General features: G+C 46.1%; 2 protein-coding genes and 2 pseudogenes across 2 annotated transcripts; 2 read left to right on the top strand and 2 right to left on the bottom strand.

Moving 5' to 3' along the window:
• Window positions 1-673: 673 nt before the first annotated feature.
• LOC136483505 (uncharacterized) lies at window positions 674-1618 on the bottom strand. Its single transcript, XM_066480584.1, has 2 exons — window positions 1478-1618; window positions 674-1386 (listed from the first exon to the last, which is right to left on the bottom strand). Exon 2 carries the CDS (start codon window positions 1350-1352, stop codon window positions 777-779), a length of 576 nt encoding a protein of 191 aa, XP_066336681.1. The 5' UTR covers window positions 1353-1386; window positions 1478-1618; the 3' UTR covers window positions 674-776.
• Window positions 1619-1800: 182 nt separating this feature from the next.
• LOC136483504 (uncharacterized) lies at window positions 1801-4785 on the top strand (annotated as a pseudogene).
• A 560-nt stretch (window positions 4786-5345) lies between these two features.
• LOC136483503 (uncharacterized) lies at window positions 5346-6591 on the bottom strand. The gene is made up of 2 exons (XM_066480581.1): window positions 6122-6591; window positions 5346-6030 (listed from the first exon to the last, which is right to left on the bottom strand). The coding sequence occupies exon 2, from the start codon at window positions 5994-5996 to the stop codon at window positions 5436-5438; it is 561 nt and encodes a 186-aa protein (XP_066336678.1). The 5' UTR covers window positions 5997-6030; window positions 6122-6591; the 3' UTR covers window positions 5346-5435.
• A 12748-nt stretch (window positions 6592-19339) lies between these two features.
• On the top strand, window positions 19340-20134 carry LOC136479367 (uncharacterized; annotated as a pseudogene).
• The last annotated feature ends 1980 nt before the right edge of the window (window positions 20135-22114 follow it).

Raw genomic sequence — 22114 nt, 5'->3', positions numbered from 1 at the left:
AGTTTCTTTCTTGTAGCATTCAATATAAACACTTCTTTTATGCCCTTGCGATTTTTGAATAATTTGAAGCATTGTCCGTGCTAATAAATTAGTCCTTCAGATGCAAAGATTTTTGATACCATCTATGTTACTTAGTTGTGTGCTCGTTTTTATTTTTAATCAGTCCCATATGTATCTTATTGTGGTCTTTTTAAAAAAGCTACAGACTCACCTCTGTATCTAAGCCTTCTGGGCTTATTTACTAGTAATGAATTAGCAGGTAGTTAATGCTTCATTACCATTTGTCATAGTAGGGCCTTGTTTAGATCACCTTCAAATTCCAAGTTTTTTCACTCTTTCTCCGTCACATCAATTTTTGGACGCATGCATCGAGCATTAAATGTAGGTAAAAAAATAACTAATTGCACAGTTTGGTTGTAAATCACGAGACGAATTTTTTGAGCCTAGTTAGTCCATGATCGGACAAAGTTTGTCAAATACAAACGAAACGTGCTACAGTGTCCAGATTACAAAAATTTGCAATCTAAACAAGGCCCAGTATACAATAGCACAACGAAGCAAAGTTCATCCACTGGACTAGAACATATGTACTGTACCATGAGCAGGCACAGTTTTTCTATCATTATTATTATTACAACTCTGCTACAAGTAGTAGAGTAATAATAATAGTAGATCAAGGAACTGCTGATAGATAATAAGATTGCTTGGGTACATGTACATTTGGCAACAATTGCACACACGGCTCCACCAATGTTTGTTGTAGGCAGGTCTTAGGGTTAGGGCTCCTCTGGATCTGTCACCGCCGGTGTGCTCTCCTCCTGATGATTTGCGGCAGCGTCTTCGTCTTCGTCGGAGTCAGTGTCGTCTTCGTCGGAGTCGGAGTCGTCTTCGTCGGAGTCGTCTTCGTCCTCAAAGTCTGGGTCTTTATGCTGCTGCGTGGGCAGGGCGTGACGACACAGCGGGCAGACAGCTTTAACCCGGAGCCAGCTGAAGATACAGTCCGGATGGAAGGCGTGGGAGCACGGCATCACCCTGAGTGTCTCCTTGGCGTCCGCGTCGAAATCCTGCAGGCACACGGCGCACTCCTCCGGCATCCCCGCGTCGCCGGCCCTCGCCTCCCGCAGCAGACCCTGGATGGCATCATCGCTGGAGGCGGGGACTCGAGCACGCTTGCGGTTGAGGCCGTATAAAACCATATCATGTCGCCGGACTTCGTCCCGGATTTCGTCCATTCTGCGGCGGTCGTCGTCGGGGATTATTGGCAACTCGGCGTCGACCAAGTAGATCTCGCCATCGACGAGCACCGGCATAGTCACTGGAAGCCAGTCGGAAGTAGGGATTGTATCATCCATCTGCAGCCAGTCCCGGCTCCTCCTGCGGCGGCCACTGACGGCCGGAAAGGACATGGCGGCGGGCGAAGAGTAGTAAGATGGATGAACACGGGATGGATCGAACGAGATGATCGAGCAAACCTTACCAGGGACAACAGGGAGCGAGGGGATCTGCTCTGCCTCGGCTTATATCGTCGGGAGTCAGACCTCCAAATTGGAGTCGGCTTCCGATTTCGATTTCGATTTGGATCCGGGAGTCCCGACGCGCGAGGGGCCTCACCAGGCGCCGCCGCTACGTGTGGAACGGGAGAAGTGGAGGAGTCGGAGGAGGGACGAAGAAAGAAGCCAGGACGACGCAGGTTTTGACCGGCTAAGGGTGTGATGTGAGCCGTCCGATACGGTCAAGAGAGCCGGCACAATCTGTCAATCTCTCCTTCCAAAGTTCCCCAATCCCCAATCCCCAATCCAGTCCGCCCCGATTCCACAAGGCGCACCCGCCACTGCCGCCGGAGCATCGCCGTCAGCTGATCTCGCGTCCTCCGACGCCCGGCCCAACCTTCCACTCCAACCGCCGCTGCGCTGCCCGACCACCGGGGACCGCATCGACACGCGCAGCAGTCACAGGACCCCGAGACTGTGACGTGTGGGAGAGAAGGTTCCCCCAGCCATGGCGAGCGCGGATCTGCTGCGGAGGGAGGAGGAGTTCCTTGTTTGATTCCGCCAAAGGTAACGCCTTTACCAGTCTCTTGGATGGCGATGTGGATTTCGCCCCCAAATTGGGCGGAGGTAGCGATATTTGCTGAAATTGTGGCGTATGGGCGCAGGCGATGGCGCCAAGTCGCGCTCACAACTGATCGAGAGGAAGATTGAACTCCTCGAGGACATGGCCACCAAGGTGAGAGGATGCTCATCCTGATTGGTGTTGGCCTTCTGTACCTCTTGCCACCCCTTTTTCTTCTGTGATGTGATGCTTAATAAGTCAAAAATTTCCTGTGCATCTCCTGTGATGACAAATAAAAAAAAAGTGTGCAAAATCACATATTCTATGTTTGCAGGCTTTAATGTAATGGAATACAAGTCTGATGTAAATGAAACATTTTTTGTTGTGTATACTAGGGGTTCACCGGTTGATGGTTTACACATGACAATGTTATATATACAGGTCAGTAACCGGAGATCACGAAAGTGGATGAATGACCGTTTGCTGATTGAACTTGTCCCGTGTCTTCATGTTGAAGAAATCAAAGGCCTATTTGCTCCTCCACCATGGGGTAAACTCCAGATGCTGCTTTAGTGTTTTAATAATGCAATTTTACTAACCTGACAATAATCTTTGCTGTTGTACTTGCACGGCTTGTTGTAAATATTTTAGATATGCTTCATGTATACGTGTGCTACAAAAACTCTTCAGTGTGTTTACAGGAAAATAGAGGCCATCTTCTCTTAAGCACGCCCATTTTAAAACAAGGGCTACATTATTAAAAGCTTTGGAGTCGAGATATTCTCGTTGTACTTTCTCTATTTGTTGCAAAAGTGTTACATTTCTTCATGTAGTGGTGTACCAGAAAAGCTCTAAATTATGTTGGCATGTGGCAGAAACATAGAGACTGTCTTCTGTTAAGCATGCCCATTTTAACTTCCACATGGACTACAATACTAAAAAATTATTTAGTCGAAGCATATGCTTGTTGCTCTTGTATTACGAATCCCATGTTTTCATTCAAATTCTTACGTGGAATCACTCTTCCATTAATCATGGGCATCACATGCATGATATTTTCATGTGTATACTTTGGAAAAGCTCATCTTTATATTATAATGATTATGCAGGTGAGGAAGCACCCTTCTCAGCATTCTGCAGGACAAGTGCTGGTGAATGGGATGCCTTCAGGAGCATTGACATGGATGCTGAGGTACGTGCATGTTAATGCCTTTCTTGCTAGCCACATTCTGTTCATCATTGCCCACAATATAATTTAGTGAAATGAACAACTGAGACAGAAGATCTGTATATCCCTCCATGCATTAGTTTGTGGATCAATTGTATTTAGCAAGTTTTTTCTTATTTGTAGGCAAGATTGATGCAACATATGAAAAGATCATCCCAAAAACCCAGGAATCATGTGGACGAAGGGGAATTGATTGCGCTGAATGCCTGGCACCGGATAGATCGCCAAACTAGAGAAGCAATAAAGAGAAATTTCCTTCCTGATCTGCTTGAAATATATGAAGTACTGCCTTCTTTCCTCAAGTTTGGACTTATATTTATTGAAATGATTATAATGGATCATAGCTAATTAGTTTTTCTTGTCAATACCACATCTAGTTTGTTACTTGTAGTTTCTGGACTAAAAAAATTCAGTGAAGTTTATTTCATAGCTGTTTAATAACTGTTATGTTTCCAGTATAAAAAAAAATATCAGTTTAACACTATGCTTGTAAAAGCAGAGATGTCTTTCTTACAATCATATCTATGGTGCATAGGCTGTGTTAAAGAAATTTTTGGTGTTTATTCTCCAAAGCCCTGTAACTACTTTGTTTCCACCTTTTGCTAAAATTCGTTTACGAGTTTCAAAAGTTGGTATCAATACTAGATAACTGAAATTCTTTTGCTCACTAGAAACTGGAGCAGAGTTTTCTTTTCCACTTATTAGAATTATGGTTTTCTTGACTTCATTTACACCACTTGTACCAACTTTTCATCCAGCCAATTTGATTCAGCTTGTCAGTTGCTCACGTCACCTTCGCCTTTTCATGTTTGCAGGAACGAGTTAGGGCCTTCATTGAAGATACTAGTGACTAGGATGTGCTTATGCTGAATGTCCAGGACCCATTTCAGAGGCTGCTTCTGCATGGTGTTTGTGAGGTGAGTATCTTCCCAAGTCGAAGAAAATCCAACAGCTTCCTCTGGAAGAACAGCTGTAGTGTTGACCATGGCTTTGTCTATATGCAGTTCTACAACATGACCTCGACGACCACGAGCAGTGTAAGAGATGGGAGGCCTTGGAAGACAACTACCATCAAGAAGAGGCAGGGCACGGGTGTTCCCTCCAGAATCACATTAGTTAACTTTCTGAGGATGAAGAAGAATGGGCCCCATTGACGTTAGTTGTGTGAGGACCTGAAGTTTGGGGCGCTCAGACCGTTGCCAGAGTGTGTACTGAAGTATCTTGATGTGGCTCAAGAAGACAACAAATTTGTTGCTTTAGATTCCGTTTAGGCTGTTGGCAAATGTAAATTATCCGTGTTTCTTTTTGAAACACATTGCAAGGCAAGTGATGGGTCACTGAATCGCATCAACCTGTTGGCAATCTGTATGGTTTGAAACCATGACACAGAGTAGGGACTTCCGGTTGTACCTAGCCACCTGTCGTGCCATTATGTGGGCGTCTTGTTGGCATCGACGGTGTCTTGGTATTTGATCGAGTCCCTCTTGAGTTTCTTGGATTTGAAAGTTTGAACTCAAGTTGGGGAATGGGGTGTTTTGAGCTAGTGATGGGATGTTTAATATGGCTAAAATTTTGTGGAGGGATTTAGTGTGGAACTATTTTTGAAAATAAGTCTGGACATACTTTTTTTATGTTCTGATGAAAGCTAGTATTTTTTTTAGTTTAATAAGTTTTAAAAGTTTGATCAGATTTTTGACCAAACAAACATGAAGGATTTGTGTAACGGAAAGGGCCAGTACGTCACTTAAACGAACTGCCAGAAGTAGAGTAGTACACCAAGGATGAAGAGAAATAAAACGTTACTGAACTAAAGTAGATGAGAAATAAAACGTTACATGGTTCGACTCTCATTATAAACTGGCTTATCAGCCATGATATAATGTTTTTTTTTTCTCTCAACAAATTAGTGAAGGAAGAAGAGAGATACTAACCCAGTGCTTCTTGTTTAGTTTTATTTTTATTACACTGAATGAAGATAAACACATCAATCTTTCTTTTTAGGAATTATTATTATTACAACTCTGCTACAAGTAGTAGAGTAATAATAGTAGATCAAGGAACTGCTGATAGATAATAAGATTGCTTGGGTACATGTACATTTGGCAACAATTGCACACACGGCTCCACCAATGTTTGTTGTAGGCAGGTCTTAGGGTTAGGGCTCCTCTGGATCTGTCACCGCCGGTGTGCTCTCCTCCTGATGATTTACGGCGTCGTCTTTGTCGGAGTCAGTGTCATCTTCATCGGAGTCGGAGTCGGAGTCGTCTTCGTCCTCAAAGTCTGGGTCTTCATGCTGCTGCGTGGGCAGGGCGTGACGACACAGCGGGCAGACAGCTTTAACCCGGAGCCAGCTGAAGATACAGTCCGGATGGAAGGCGTGGGAGCACGGCATCACCCTGAGTGTCTCCTTGGCGTCCGCGTCGAAATCCTGCAGGCACACGGCGCACTCCTCCGGCATCCCCGCGTCGTCGGCCCTCGCCTCCTGCAGTAGACCCTGGATGGCATCATCGCTGGAGGCGGGGGCTCGAGCACGCTTGCGGTTGAGGCCGTATAAAACCATATCCAGATCCTCCCGCTGTCGCCGGACTTCGTCCAGCCTGCGGCGGTCGTCGTCGGGGATTATTGGCAACTCGGCATCGACCAAGTAGATCTCGCCATCGACGAGCACCGGCATAGTCACTGGAAGCCAGTCGGAAGTAGGGATTGTATCATCCATCTGCAGCCAGTCCCGGCTCCTCCTGCGGCGGCCACTGACGGCCGGAAAGGACATGGCGGCGGGCGGAGAGTAGTAAGATGGATGAACACAGGATGGATCGAACGAGATGATCGAGCAAACCTTACCAGGGACAACAGGGAGTGAGGGGATCTGCTCTGCCTCGGCTTATATCGTCGGGATTCAGACCTCCAAATTGGAGTCGGCTTCCGATTTCGATTTGGATCTGGGAGTCCCGACGCGCGAGGGGGCTCACCAGGTGCCGCCGCTACGTGTGGAACGGGAGAACTGGAGGAGTCAGAGGAGGGACCCAGATTTTGACCGGCTAAGGGTGTGATGTGAGCCGTCCGATCTAATCAGACGGTCAAGAGAGCTACACGGACGAGTAGGCCAAACAGGCCCAGGCAGGGGAAATGGAGGGCTGAGCTAAATAAGGCCCGGTTAATAATTTTTTTATAAATATTATTTCAAAATACGAGAACTATGACAGAATTGTTGGATAGCTGTGACTTCAAACAAAAATGTCATAAACCACAAAATTATAAAACTCATCAAGATATACAACTTTTATTTTGACCATTACTCCATCAGACTTTGTTTGAACAATTCAAATTTTAAATTTCAAAAAATGACAATTTCAAACAATATTTAGAAATAGCAAATGATTCCGGCTGAAAAAGTCATCAACAACAGAGTTGTACAACTCATCAAAATGTTGTTTGAAGTTGTCATTTTTGAAAATTCAAATTTTAAATTGATAAAACAAAGTCACATGAAAAGATGACCAAAATAATAGTTGTAAGAGCACAATAAATTGATAGAGCATGATTTTAGCCGGCTTATCAGCTAGAATCTACAGTATTTTTCTCTCACAACAAAACAACTTCAGTCAGCTTATCAGCTGGCTTTAATACCAGCCGAACAGCCCCGAATCGACGCCCGTCAATCTAGTGCGTAAAATTGTATGGGCCCACTTTCCATAGAGAAACCGACACGACCTCCTGCGGTCCTGCCCCCAAATCTTGAATCCTCCCGTGGAGCCGTGGAGGAACGAGGTAGGCGGAGCAAAGGTGCGTTCCTTGCCGGATACTACGTAGATGTTAGACTGACGCTCACTTCTAAATTATAAGTCACTTTTTTATACATCTATTTTATTATGTATCTAGATACAATATATTATATATAGATACATAGCAAAATAGATGTACACAAAAAAAGTCAACGTGACTTATAATTTGGAAAGAAGGGAGTATTTGTGTCTACACCCCCTTCGTCCTGTAATATAGTGCATTTTAGCATTTATAATTTGTCCACAAATATAATGCATTCTAGATGACAAAAACCAATTTTACATTAAATATTTTTCATTTATCAACCAATCAACATTAATCACGTTGATGATAGAGTTTGATTAGGAAATAAAATGAGGGTACATGCGTCTTTTATGTTATCTCTTAATTTGTTTTAAAATTCTTAGAATGCATTATATTACAGGACTGATGGAGTATATATGAATGAATTGAGCGAATCGTATTTCAGAATTTAACTTGAGAGGTCGATACGTACAGAATAACATCAACGGATCAGGCTCCACAGCGAAGGCCGATTTGGCCACACCACACCAATGCAAAAATGATTTATGGGCTCCATTCAAATACACACACATACATATATATTGTGGTTATATCCAAATTACAATGTTACACAACTTAGCAACCAGCGACACGTAGATTGTTGAATGAGCACTTGTTGTGGTATTACTAGTCGTAGTGACACTCAGGTTCATGGATGTTTCATATGTTATTATCCAAAAGAAGTTTTACAAGTGGAAACTAAGTGTTACAAGTGGAAACTAAGTGCTACTACTATAATTTAAGCATGTGGGTTCCTCAGACCTCAATACTCCCTCGTTCCCCTAAATAAATCAATTCCTAGAATCCATACCAGTCAAACTTTTTTATGTTTCACTAATTTTATAGAAAAGAATAATAACATCTATGACATGAAATGAGCATATTATGAAAATATATTCTATGACACATCTAATCTTACTAGTTTGATATCATAAATCTTGATGTTTTTCTCTATAAATTCGGTCAAAGTTTAAAAAGTTTGACTTATGACAACTCCATGAATTGATTCTTTCAGGGACGGAGCGAGTAGTAAATTTCTGAAGATAGTCGACAGAAGGTTCACATTTGGAAAAAGGAGACAAAGAAGTTCTAGACAAAAGCGCTGGCAGGCAGCCTTCAATCAAGAGAGCAACAACATTAACACAAGGTATAACAAATACAGTGCTAATGTTAGGAAGTGCAGACCAAACGGGAGACAATAGATGACACGAAGATTTTTCCCCCTAAGGTTTGGTGGCTTGCCAACCATCTACTCCCCCAATGAGGCAAGTCCAAGGATGTTACTCCTCCCGCTAGACACCAAGCCGCAAGCCCGCAAGTTTGAATCACCTCTCAAGGTGAGCTCTGACGTGAGCACTAGCCTCTTGAGCTAGACGATCATCTTGGTACTCTTCACACCTCTTTTTTTTACGAGAGCTGATCTTCGTCTTCCTCCAGCGGGGACGACCACAAGAGCACCGAACAAATGCTCTCTCTAGAGCTACCTCACAAGCTTCTTCGATGCTTCAATGGAGCCATTTGCCACCAAGTCGTCTATGAGGTGGCAACCTCCAAGAGTAACAAGCACTCAAGCTTGCTCACAGCCCCTAGTGCCAAGATGCTATCCCTCTCAAGCAAATATACTAGATCACTCCAATCTCACCACGAATTACAGCCTCAACTATGCATATGTGAGTGGAGGGTTAACTTTGGCTCTTATACATGTGGGTGGATTCGCAAAGATCTCAACCCTCTCAAATGGCGGGCCAACCCACATATATATATAGCCTCAAGCCTCAAAATAGATCCTGCGGGACTATCAGAAATATCCGGTAGTCATCGAAGAAGTATCACACGAGAAACATTACTGGCATCCATCTGACATCCAATGGTTATATTCAAATGGTATAGCCGTTGGATTGCCCAATGCTCCGATGTCTCCTCTGGATCACCACCAGATAAATCCAGTTGCCCCAAAAGGCTAAAACCATACTGTTTGGGTAACCCGAGAGTTCCTCTAGGTCTCCTCTGATTTTTGTTGTACTATTGTTTGTGTATAGCCAGCATTGTGACTTAAAAAAATGAGAGACAGTGACATAGGAAAATAATCGAGTGATGAGGCGAGGGGTCAAGAATCAGCCGGAGACGAGGAGTCCCTCCCAAGAAGGCAAAATTGGTCATGGGACATCGTTAAAATGTGGCCTGTGCCAAAAACCACTAAAAACATGTCTTAGCCAAAAGACATCAAAATTCATGGGAAATATGCTACAGAACACTCAACTCATTATTATATTGGGAAAATTGGCTGTGTATCATCCAAAGATCGCGATCTCCGTAAAATACCACAGAAAGTTTGGCGCTCCGTAAGATACCACTGAAAGATTGAACCGTGAACTGAGAGTACCATTCTGTTAAAATAAAGTCACCGAAGTGATGGAAGCCTCCGTCGCGCCCGTACGCGATGTTGTCACGAATGCTCGCCGTGAATAGGAACGGCTCCTGTGGCACCCTGCCACCACGTGCAGCGCTCGTAGGTTGTGCTTGCGCACGTCCTTGCCAGATAGGACTATAGCATCCTTACCGAGTCGAAGAAGCAGACGTCCAACAACAGGTTCTGGCGGCCAGAAGCAGCGCAATGCCTTCGCCACAGCTGGACCATGGCCGTATCGGCGGCTTGGACAAGACCGATGAGGCGCCGAGGATGACACAACTGCCGAGGGTGGAGCCAAAGTCGACCTTCCACTTTAGGAGCACGCCATCGTGAGTGCCAGCTCGATGTGTAGGCACCGCAGCTGAGCGGAGCACCTCGGAGCGCGAGTGGTGGACTGGTGGAAGACGTCCACGATGGGCGTGGGCAGTGGCTCAGAGCGCCAGGAGACGCCTACTGCGGCAGGGGACAGGATCTGGTCGAGCGCGTGGCGATGCCGTTGACCAGGACACGTGCGATGTGCATGAACGCGCCGCTCCCGCAGCTAGCGTCTGGTGCGGCGGGGAGCCCGGTACAACAAAGGAGGAGGACGGCGGGTTGTCGGGATGACGCAGTCGACGCGGACGAAGATGGAGTCGACGAGCAGCACGAGCGCGTGGAAGCAGCATGAGACGAGGGCACAGCTACCGAGCGCCTTGGTGTCGCCGATGCAGTTGACGACGTCCCACTGTAGGGTCCCTCCTCCTCCTCCTCCATCCCATGCAGGTTATAGGCACACAGATCGGGATCGAGGAGAGGCGTTGGCGCGGGGCAGTACCGGGCGGGGCGAGAGCCGAGACGGCAAGGACGTGTGCAAGCACGGGCGCTGCGACACGTGGTGCCGGTGGTGCCACAGGAGCCATTCCTGTTCGTGGCGAGCGTCCATGAGAACAACTCATAAGGGCGTGACGACGTGACGGAGGCTACTTTCAGTTCTGTCACTTCTGTCGCTTTATTTTAACGGAATGCTATTTTCAGTTCACGGTTCAATCTTTTGGTGGTATTTTATAAGGACGTAAACTTTCGATGGTATTTTATGGAGATCATGATCTTTTCATGCTACACAACCAATTTTTCATATTATATTTGGTTTTAGTGGATAGCCACGCGAAATGATGGATATGCCCTTGCCTCTTTATTATATCCCTTCAATTCAGAACGGATCGGGACTTCGGGAGCCTGTGCATTGGTGCGTGCGGCCGCCCTCAACTCGCTCGCACGGAAAAGCAGCAGGAACGGCCACGCCATCTCCCCCACCACCGGTGGTGCCCTGCAATGGCTGTGGTGGCGGCGCCCGTAAATGGCTGCGCGCAATGGCGGGGCTCGCTTCTCATGACGGCAACAGCGCCCGTTTTCTATAGCAGCGAACGGAGCGGCGGCGGCGCCCAATGCCGAAGGTAGCGACAGTGATGGAGTCTCCACTATTCTTGAGCGACATTTTCCCCGAGGAGCATGCTGATCTCTCATGGGTTCCCGACGGGTAACTAATTTCTGCCATTATCCTTACCCTAGGGTTCATTCAGATTATCTCCTACCCTAGCCTTAATTGAAATCATATGGCGTGTTCATTCAAATTATATTTCTGTTAATATTTATATATGTAGGATGGATCCCAATTCGTCCTATAGGTTTGCTGCATGTGTAGGTGCTTTTGTTAAATTGACTGAAGATGGCAAGTGCGAGTATTGTGATGCTTGTAACATTGCTAAGATTTTAGACAGGGACACCACAAATTGGAATGAGTTGCTACTTGACATTGGTACAGAAATTAAGCTAGACTCTAAACATAAGTTACGTGTCACCTATTGGGATAATATGAGTCGTAGCTATGAAGAAATTGATTCTGATAACAACTGCTGCATGCAATTGACATGTATTGGTATATAAGAAGGCTCTCAGTGCAAGTGCGGGTTTTGATAAAGTGAAAGGACCGAGGATGCCGTCTAGAGGGGGGGGTGAATATGCATTTCTGAAAATTAACACCTTTAAATGCGGAAATGATTAGTAAAGGGAGTGTGGGGGTATGGCCCACAAGACGTCGGCCGCACCATCGGAGGTGGCCTGGCCCACAAGATCAAGGCATGCACGGCGCTGCTCGGCGTGCACCGCAAGACATTGTATAGTACCAAATAGGATACTTTACTTGTAACCCTACCCCTCCAGAGTATATAAGGAGAGGTAGGGGTTCTCTACTCGACATCATGTATTCAATACAATACACCAATGACACAGGACGTAGGGTATTACGTTGATCAGACGGCCCAAACCTATCTAAATCGTTGTCTCTACGCCTTGTGTCACCATCTGGTTCCTGATTACGCGTATCCCCACTGATAAATCTACCATCGCGGGTACCCCTCGGTGGACTGCCGAGCATATTCTGTCGATAGTTGGCGTGCCAGGTAGGGGTGTGCGCTTGATCCATGGCGAGCCAGATGGACCTCAAATCAACAACGCGTTCTCGTCGTCAATCTCGTAGAAATCCATGCCGGTCCACGACGATGATTCATCGCTGCTACACCAGCCCCTACGACAGCAGATCCGATCTCAGAACCACCTTCGAGGTCGTCTTCACCAACAACTCGCCGTTGCTGCCCTCATCAGCCCTCGTCGATGACTCACCGCTGCTGCCCTCGTCAATGACTCACTGCCGCTGCCCTCGGTGGCCTTCGCTGACATCTTTTGCCGATGTCCCTCGCTGTCGACTCATCGTCACCGCTCGGTGGCCTTCGCTGACATCTTTCGTCGACGTCCCTCACCGTTGACTCGTCGTCACCGCTCGACGGCCTTCGCCGACATCCCTCACCGACATCCCTCATCGCCGCCGAGCTGCAAGCAAGCTGCCTACGTCACCGACTAGATAACGCTATACGCCGCTGACCAGACACTCTGTCTAAAGCTAAGTCATGTTTTAATATTCTTCTAAATATTCTCCAATCTTCGTATATCGTCATAATGTTTTTCCAAACTGTTTTCTCCATGTTTGCTCTCCAAACGATTTTCCGAACCCCCGAACAGTCCTGTTGATGCTCGGACGCCTCCAGAGACGGGCCTGTCTCCGGCTCCTCCCTACACGTGCTACGGGCTCCGCGCTCTGCGTTATGGGTGATCGGCAGCGGCTCCTTGGTCATGCCTGTTCCTCCTACACGTGCACGGGCTCCACGCTCGACATTATGGACTATGGGCTAGCTAGGGCTAGAGACTCAGCTACACACTAACTATTCAGGCGGTTTATATTAAACATAAATATATTTTCATGCCAACTGATCGTCGAACTGCATACGTCGTTTCATCACCATTGCTGATTTTTCTCCGAAGTTTATTTATTTTTACATCATGTACTACCCGTTCTACATGTTTGTATTGTAGGATCATCGTCCAGGTGATCGGACCACCTGGTGCTCGGACTTCTCCACCGATCAACTGGTCGGACCACTTGGTTCATGGACTCCGTCACCGACCAGTTGATCGGACTGTTCGCCGCTCGTGCTTCATCGCTAGTTACGCCGGTTACTCCTCGGCCCTCGGATTCTTCGTGCTCGAGGACTAAGTGGGCACACTTCACTGCACGGACATCGTTAGCTACGTCAGTGCTCAGACCTCGCCGCCTACGCCGGGCACTCCTTGGTGCTCGGACCTCGCCGCCTACGCCGGGCACTCCTTAGTGCTCGGACCTCGCCGCCTACGCCAAGGACTCCTCGGTGCTCGGACATCGCCGCCTACACCGGGGACTCCTCGGTGCTCGGACCTCGCCACCAATGTTGGGGACTCCTCGCTCCTCGGTGCTCAGTCATCGACAGCAACGCCGGGGACTCCTCGCTCCTCGGTGCTCGGTCATCGCCAGCGACGTCGGGGACTCCTCGGTGCTCGGTCATCGACAGCGACGTCGGAGACTCCTCGCTCCTCGGTGCTCGGTCATCGCCAGCGACACCGGGGACTCCTCGCTCCTCGGTGCTCGGTCATCGCCAGCTATGCCAGGGACTCCTCGCTCCTCGGTGCTCGGTCATCGACAGCAACGCCAGGGACTCCTCGCTCCTCGATGCTCGGTCATCGCCAGCGACGCCAGGGACTCCTCGCTCCTCGGTGCTCGGTCATCGCCAGCGACGTCGGGGACTCCTCGGTGCTCAGACATCGCCGCCTATGCTGGGGACTCCTCGCTCCTCGGTGCTCGGTCATCGACAGCGACGTCGGGGACTCCTGGCTCCTCGATGCTCGGTCATCGCCAGCTACGCCAGGGACTCCTCGCTCCTCGGTGCTCGGTCATCGCCAGCGACGTCGGGGACTCCTCGCTCCTCGGTGCTTGGTCATCGCCAGCGATGTCGGGGACTCCTCGGTGCTCGGACATCGCCGGGGACTCCTCGCTCCTCGGTGCTCGGTCATCGACGGCGATGCCAGGGACTCCTCGCTCCTCGGTGCTCAGTCATCGCCAGCGACGCCGGGGACTCCCTTACTGCTCAGATCTTGCTATGTCTCATCGGTGTGCTATCAAGCTGCTCCATGCTGTTCGGATCAGGGTGCTGATCTTGGGCAGCACGTCTGGGGTCTTGATACGTGTATGTCAGACGACGTCGGCAAGCTTTCGGACTTCTTTGACCCTACTACAAGATTCATTCTTCATCTTCCAGCAGGCTCAGGGACTAAGTGGGCATACTTCACCTTGCGGTGAATGTGCTTGTTCTCATCTCGAGGCTACGCCCGGGGACTGGCTGCCTGCTCGGCTGGTCTTCTACTTTATGACCCTGACACCATGTGACTACGTCACCTACTGTCAGGCTCGGGGACTAACTGTGGGGGTATGGCCCCCAAGACGTGGGCCGCACCATCGGAGGTGGCCTGGCCCACAAGATTAAGGCGTGCACAGCGCTGCTCGGCGTGCACCGCAAGACATTGTATAGTACCAAATAGGATACTTTACTTGTAACCCTGCCCCTCTAGAGTATATAAGGAGAGGTAGGGGTTCTCTACTTTACATCATGTATTCAATACAATACACCAATGACACAGGACGTAGGGTATTACGTTGATCAGACGGCCTGAACCTATCTAAATCGCTGTCTCTGCGCCTTGTGTCACCATCTGGTTCCTGATTACGCGTATCCCCACTGACAAATCTACCATCGTGGGTACCCCTCGGTGGACTGCCGAGCATATTCTATCGACAGGGAGTTTCCAAAATATAAACTCCAAATAAGAGTAATACCACCCCTCACAAGTTAGCCACAGAGTATGTAAAAGATACTAAATAAATCTAGGAGCCACAACCTGCAACACAACGATTAGTATAGTGAATAGATAAAAACATAGGAGGGGCCAATACCGGACACGTCCGGTTTGATCGAACACTTCAGGCAATATCGGACACATCTGGTAGTTATACCGGACACGTCTGGTAGTTATACCGGACACGTCCGGTATACACGAGTTCTGCAGTGTGACCTCTAACTTCCTCCTTTTGATTCCAAACTTCAATCCAACCTATAGGCACCCACTAAAGATAGTGCCACACATAGGTAACCTGCACAAGAGCTAGAGCAACAAAAATATCAAATGAAATACAAATTGAAACATGATATTTGTTTTATCGAAGTTCGGACTCGTTCGAGTCCTACTCTCCATTGAGGGGGCTACAGGCGACCCATCGAAGGTCAGCCCTAGAGGGTACCATGAAGGTCACTCTAGCTGGAGTCTTTTCTAACTCCTTTTTCTCCTTCCACTAGTTGATTCCGAGGCGGTGGAATCGACCGTTACAAACTTTCTAAGGCACACCACAATCTCTTGGGTGCTCTCCGGCGACGCCTAGCCATCTAGGACCAAAGAGTACAAGAGTAACATGCAAATCATGAAATAGACAATATGCACAAGTGCTCAAGTGGTGGCTTGCTCTCAATTTTGAATTCTCTCTCAACCCATAAATGGATTTGGCAATTTAGATCATACACTCACTAAGAGAGGGTTTAGGAGAGTTTGTAAGGCTCAAAAACGTGTATTGCAACCACTAGAATCAGCAGCCTCCAAAGGTGGAGGCTTGGGGGTATTTATAGCCCCTTTGAAAAACTAGTCATTTTCTAGCCGTTGGAATACCGGACACGTCCGGTATGACTTGCACTACGCCAACGGTAACAGAGTAAAGTATTGTTGTGAGGCGTCAGGACTCCCGACGAATGCCGGAACTCCTGACCCTTAGCTCATTTGAAAACTAGCCGTTGGGCTCTCACTGAGTTAAAGTATGTGAGGTGTTGAAACTTCCGACGCATGCCGGAACTCCTGACCATCGAAACTCACAACTCACGTCAGAACTTCCGACCCTTAGCTCATTTGAAAACTAGCCATTGGGCTCTGGCCGTCCATACCGGATAGTCCGGTATGAATACCAGACACGTCCGGTATGATCAGGACAGTGAACTTCTCCAAGTCAGTTAAGCGCGAGACGTTGGAACTCCCGATGATTGTCAGAACTCCCGACGAACTAACCCGAGAACATCAAAAAATTTACCGTGGCTGGGCACATACCGGACATGTTCGGTATCCCAGACCAGCAAAAAACTAGTTAGCTCTTTTGTCTCTCAAACACTCAAAACTCACATGGGTTGGCATAAGCACTTATGAATGATTATCTATCAACATGATGCATCTGTCTTAATAGTACGACATACCTATTAAACTCAAGATCAAAGGAAAAACAAATTTATACCGCTTGAGTTGATCTCTTTTGAATTGATGTCGTCTCTTTTAATCTTCATCAAGTAAGGGTGCCAACATGTCAACTTTGATCTTTTTAACTTGAGCCTAGCCATCTTGAGCACGTGACTTGATTCCATTCATCAAATATGAATAACTCCAAATGCATCAAGTCACTTCCAACACTTTGTCCAATACAGATTTGATCCTCCACATCAATATGACCATCATAGCTTGATTAGTACCTCAACTAAATGCAAGTACTTCCTTCTTCACCCTAGCTAGGTTCTTCGGCCACCAAACCATCGCTTGCTCTTCACCCTTGCTTAGTACCTCGAAGCCTTTCCTTGCTATCTTCACCATCTCAAGCCATCAAGTCACATCTTGTGTTGAATTATCCATTCATTTGTATTGTTATCTTTTTCATTTCAATTTAGCAAGCTTCAAATATGAAACCATTCCATATGCAATCCCTCATGTCTCATTAATTAATTTTTACCATGCTTGCTTTCACATAGTATATGGAAATCCCACAATAAATAAGCCTTTGCATGAATTCCATTTGCATTGTTGTCTTTGAAAGCTCTAGTTTGGTTTTGGTTAATTGATGAAACCCTAAGTGCTAACCTAGTTTATCAAAGTGATTATGAGATAGGTAGCACTACTCCAAGTGATGAAGCAATGACGAAGATCATGACAATGGTGATAGCATGGTGATGATCAAATGCTTAAACTTGGAAAAGAAGAAAGAGAAAAACAAAAGGCTCAAGGCAAAGGTATAAAATGTAGGAGCCATTTTGTTTTAGTGATCAAGACACTTAGTGAGTGTGATCACATTTAGGATAGATAGCCGTACTATTAAGAGGAGTGAAACTCGTATCGGAATGCGGTTATCAAAGTGCCACTAGATGCTCTAACTCATTGCATATGCATTTAGGATCTAGTGGAGTGCTAACACCCTTGATAATATTTGTGAAAATATGCTAACACATGTGCACAAGGTGTTTGCAGGGTTGAGATGGGTTTGGGTCCCTCTCTCCCTCCCGCCGAGCTTGTGAGGCGGGATTCGGCGCTTTTGGAAAAATGAAATGTCTATTTTCTATTGCGCCGGATGCAAAATTCTTGGTGGTTGGCACATTGGAGCAAGGGTGAAGAAGTTAGAGTTGAAATGGAGTTGGTCGAAATGATGCTGGCGTCGGTCTACTGACCGGACGCTGGGTCACTCAGCGACCGGACGCTGAAGGGCTGCGTCCGGTCGAGCTGTCAGACGGCACAGTCGCTAGGGTTGAGCACCGGACACTGGTCTGCGTCCGGTCAAGGTGGACCGGACGCGTCCGGTCGAAAAAACATGCCTCGGGGAGCTTACTAGAAACGACCGGACGCTGGGGCTTCAGTGTCCGGTCAGTTTTACCGGAGCATCCGGTCAGCTCCGTAGCCGTTGAAATCTGACGAACAGCGTTTGAAGCAGGTGACGCGTGGCGTCCATCGGGCGACCGGACGCTGAGGGCCAGCGTCCGGTCAGTATGACCGGAGCGTCCGGTCAGAGCGCGTTTTGCCCAGTGAAGGGGTATAACGGCTCTATTTGATGGGGGCTCTATTTATAGCCCCATGGCTGGCTCAAGGGAGAACTCTTGCACATTTTCATTGACATAGCATCCTTGTGAGCTTAGCCAAAGCCCTTCCACTCATCTCCATCATTGATCCATCATCATTGTGAGATTAGGAGAGAATCCAAGTGCATTGCTTGAGTGATTGCATCTAGAGGCACTTGGTATTCGTGTTGCGCTGCGGATTTCGCTTGTTTCTCTTAGTGGTTGCCACCACCTAGACGGTTGGAGCAGCGGTGAAGGATCGGCATGAGTTGGTGATTGTTCGTGGCCGCCTTCGGTGATTGTAAGGGGAGTTGTACCTTCCCCGGCGGAGTGCCGAAAGGTAACTCTAGTAAATTGCTCGTGTCATTGAGTTACCTCACTTGTGGGTCGGTTCTTGCGGTGTCCTATCGTGTGGACGAGGTTTGTGAAACACCTCTTAGCCGCCGAACCACCAAGTGTTGGTCGACACAACGGGGACTAGCGTGTTGGCAAGCACGTGAACCTCGGGAGAAAATTGATTGTCTCTTGTCTTTGGCATTCTCCCGGTGATTGGCTATATATTCATCTTGTGATTGGTTCATCCCCTACACGTCGGTATAATCACTCTACTCACTTATTTACATTCTTGCAAACTAGTTGACACAAGCTCTTTAGTGCAATTAGAATTGAGAGCTTGCTTTATTATTTATATTCATCTAGTTGAGCTCTTTAGAGTAGCAAGGTTGAGAGCTCTTAGTGAGTAATTACATAGCAAGTTTGTGTGCCTAAGTAATCATTGCAACTAGAATTGTTGGATAGGTGGCTTGCAACCCTTGTAGAGCTAGAGCAAGTTTGCATTACGCTATTTGTCATACTAATCAAATTGCTCTAGTTGATTTGTAGATTTTTAAATAGGCTATTCACCCCCCTCTAGCCATATTAGGACCTTTCAGTCTTGTGCTTGAACTAGATTGTTTATACAACAACACATCATTTTGGCTTCATTAAGTACCCGTGAGATAACCTATTACCTATTCACACTTAGCAAACGGGTTAGACCTTTAATCACGATGTCATTCAATCATCCAAAACCCACTAAAGGGCTAGATACACTTTCATAAAGGATGATTTTTGTTTGGAGCTTGATATTGGGCGACAACATAACTTGTGTGTTACAGGGTAGCACTGATGCTCTTGCCAACCAGTTAATTGCGCAACCTACTCTTGAAATTGCATCATCCCTAGTAGAGCCTTGTGTGTTGGTTTGGAGGATGACTTAGTAGTGGAGGATGCACGGGATTGTGAGACCATTGTCCATGCAACTGACTTAGAGAACCCAACATAGAAGTTGGTGTAACCTTTGGGGATGGTGATACTTTTAAGAAGGCTATTAGGCAATATGCAATAAAGGGTGAATATGAAATTGCAGCTATCTATTTTGAGTCAACAAGATACAGAGGCTACTGCAAAGCTGAACGGTGAAAGTGGAGGATACATGCTTCACAGTTGCAGGATGGGATGACCTGGAAGGTATGATTTTGCAACTTGCATTATTGTTTGTATACAATTTTGTACAATTTCAGATTTATACAACTTCAATTTTTTCCATTTGGTGTAGATAAAAAAGATACCTCATGTGCATACTTGTCAAAGCACTGGAAAAGTTGAGCATAACTGCATGGCAACCAATATTGGGTCAAGGATAGGGTTCTTAGTTGGCTTGCAAAGGATCCCACAATTGGAGCTAAAGAACCAAAGAAAAGACTAGAAGAACGGTATCACCTGAAGTTGTCATATTATCTAGTGTGGGATGGTAGGAATATAGCTTTGGAACAACTCAAAGGGAAGTGGGATGACAGCTTTGAGCATGCTTTTAGTTTCAAGGCCGAGGTGAAGAAGACCAATCCAGGGAGTTTGGTTGATATTGAGTATGAGCAAGTGGGAAAGAAGATAAGATTTACAAGAATGTTTGTTTCCCTGAAAGCCTGTGTAGATGGTTTTCTAAATGGTTGTAGGCCTTTCCTTGGTGTAGACTCTACTCATTTGACTGGGAAATGGAAGGGACAACTTGCATCTGCTACTTCTATTGATGGGCGGAATTGGATGTTTCCAGTGTGCTATGGTGTGTTTGGATCAGAGACAACTGAAAATTGATCTTGGTTTTTTAGGAGACTTCATCAAGCAATTGCATCACCTCCAGGCCTAGTGATCTCAACAGATGCAGGCAAAGGAATTGATTCTACTGTTACTCAAGTCTTCAAAAATGGAGTTGAGCATAGGGAGTGCATGAAACACTTAGTTGCAAACTTCTAAAAATGGTTCAGTGGTGAGGCCTTCAAGAAGCACTTGTGGCCAGCATGTAGAGCTTTTCAAAAGCACATGTTTGAAGAGCACTACAATTTGATGTATGAAGCATGTCCTGAAGCTATGAAGTGGATACATGAAAACCATAAGCACCTATGGACAAGGCACCTATTTTCTGAAGCAAGCAAGTGTGACTACGTAACAAATAACATAGCTGAAACATTCAACAGCTGGATTAGGGACGAGAAATCAGTGCCTCTAGTTGATCTTATGGATAGGATAAAGGCAATTATGCATAGACAAAATGTTCTTGAGAAGAAAAATTGCCAAAAAGCTTAAAGATAAGATTTTGCCTAACGTCATAAAGGACCTCAATGCAAGAAGCAGGGGGCTAAAATATATGTGGAGGTATGCATACAAAGATGGTGGCAGAGATAATGAAATGTTAGGTGAAGTCAAAGGTTTTACAAGGGATCTAGTTCATTGGAGGCATACTGTTGATCTTCAAGAGAGGAAGTGCACCTGTAGACGTTGGCAAGTTATTGGTCTGCCATGTACACATGCCTTGTGTGTTATCACCTCAATTCGTGGTTGAAATATTGAAGGCTATGTTCATGAATACTACTCTATTGCAAAGTTTAAGAAGGCATACCAAAAGTGTGTGAAGCCAATGACAGATACGAAACAGTGGCCTCAAGTGAACCTTGGATTTAAGTTGTGGCCTCCAATTCTGAGACCAGCAGCTGGGAGACCAAGGAAGAGGAGGCTTAAATCAACTGCAGAAAGTGGATCTGGAAAGAGAACCACAAGATGCAAAAGGTGCAAACAACTTAGACACATGGTAAAAACATGCAATGAATATGTCTATGATTCTGATGCACCACCATCTGCTGCTCCAAAGCCAAAGAGAAAGGGAGGCAAGAAAAGTGTCACTGTAGTGCCATCTAGTGCTGCTGAGCCACCACAGAAACTACCATCATGTGTTGACCCATTGTAAGCCTTTTGAACTTCTTTATGAATTTTCAATTTTCACTTAACTTACACATATCTTATATATTTAAACAACTTACAGTGCTACACTCACAAGACCCATCACTTGTTCTCATACACCAAGCCCTATTACAAGAAGGTACAATTCCAATTTGCACATTTGAGATATGTGTCCCCTTGCCAAATCCGTAATAATGCAATATCATATGATTGTATTTGCATGTAGTATGACAAGGAGGCTGCTGGAACTAGAATAATGTACACCAACTAGACTCACCACCCCTATTTCTACCCCAAGTCTTATGACAAGAGGGTATAACTCTTGCAGATTTTTATTATGTGTTCATGTTGCTGTTTCTATTTAGCTAACATGTTTCTATACTCAACTATAGCCATAAAAGGTTGCTGGAACTTGAAGACACCATAGAGCCTGTTGGATGTCCAATCACATCTCCATTTAGTGTTGAAAAGGGAAAGGAAAAGAAGCCGCAAGTTGTTAGGTCTAAAAAAGTATAGTCTATGCACTGTATTAGTTGGTTGAAATCTGTTATTCAGCCTATATTTTGTTGCTGTATTTGAAAGGCTGAAATGTTGCTAGAATATGTTATTTTGTGGGCTGGACCTGCTACATTCTTTTGAACTTGTCATGTTCACGGATCTGCTAAAATGGTGTTGTAGTGTGCATGTTATGGTGATGAGATATGACATGTTATGTTGCTAGAACCTTCAATTGAAGACGGATGTATTTCTGTCCAGATATTATGTTTAATGAGAAATTATATTATAAGGGTTACATTGTCCAACAACAAATCACCGTACTTTTATAATGGTTTGTGGCAAAGCCATTCTTTTTCAGTGGTTAGTGGCAAAAGCCACGTTTTTTTCAACGTCCCCTGGCAAATCTCCCACCCCCCCACCCCCACCAAAATTACCTCTTATTTCGAAAAAAAATCCACGAAAAGCAAGTGTGAGCACATGCCCAATGTTCGATCTCGATCC

The sequence above is a fragment of the Miscanthus floridulus genome, chromosome 9 (assembly GCF_019320115.1).
Source record: "Miscanthus floridulus cultivar M001 chromosome 9, ASM1932011v1, whole genome shotgun sequence".
Classification (NCBI taxonomy): Eukaryota; Viridiplantae; Streptophyta; class Magnoliopsida; order Poales; family Poaceae; genus Miscanthus; species Miscanthus floridulus.
The sequence above is the reverse complement of the archived record's forward strand: the minus strand, read 5'-3'. Positions and strand labels throughout refer to the sequence as shown.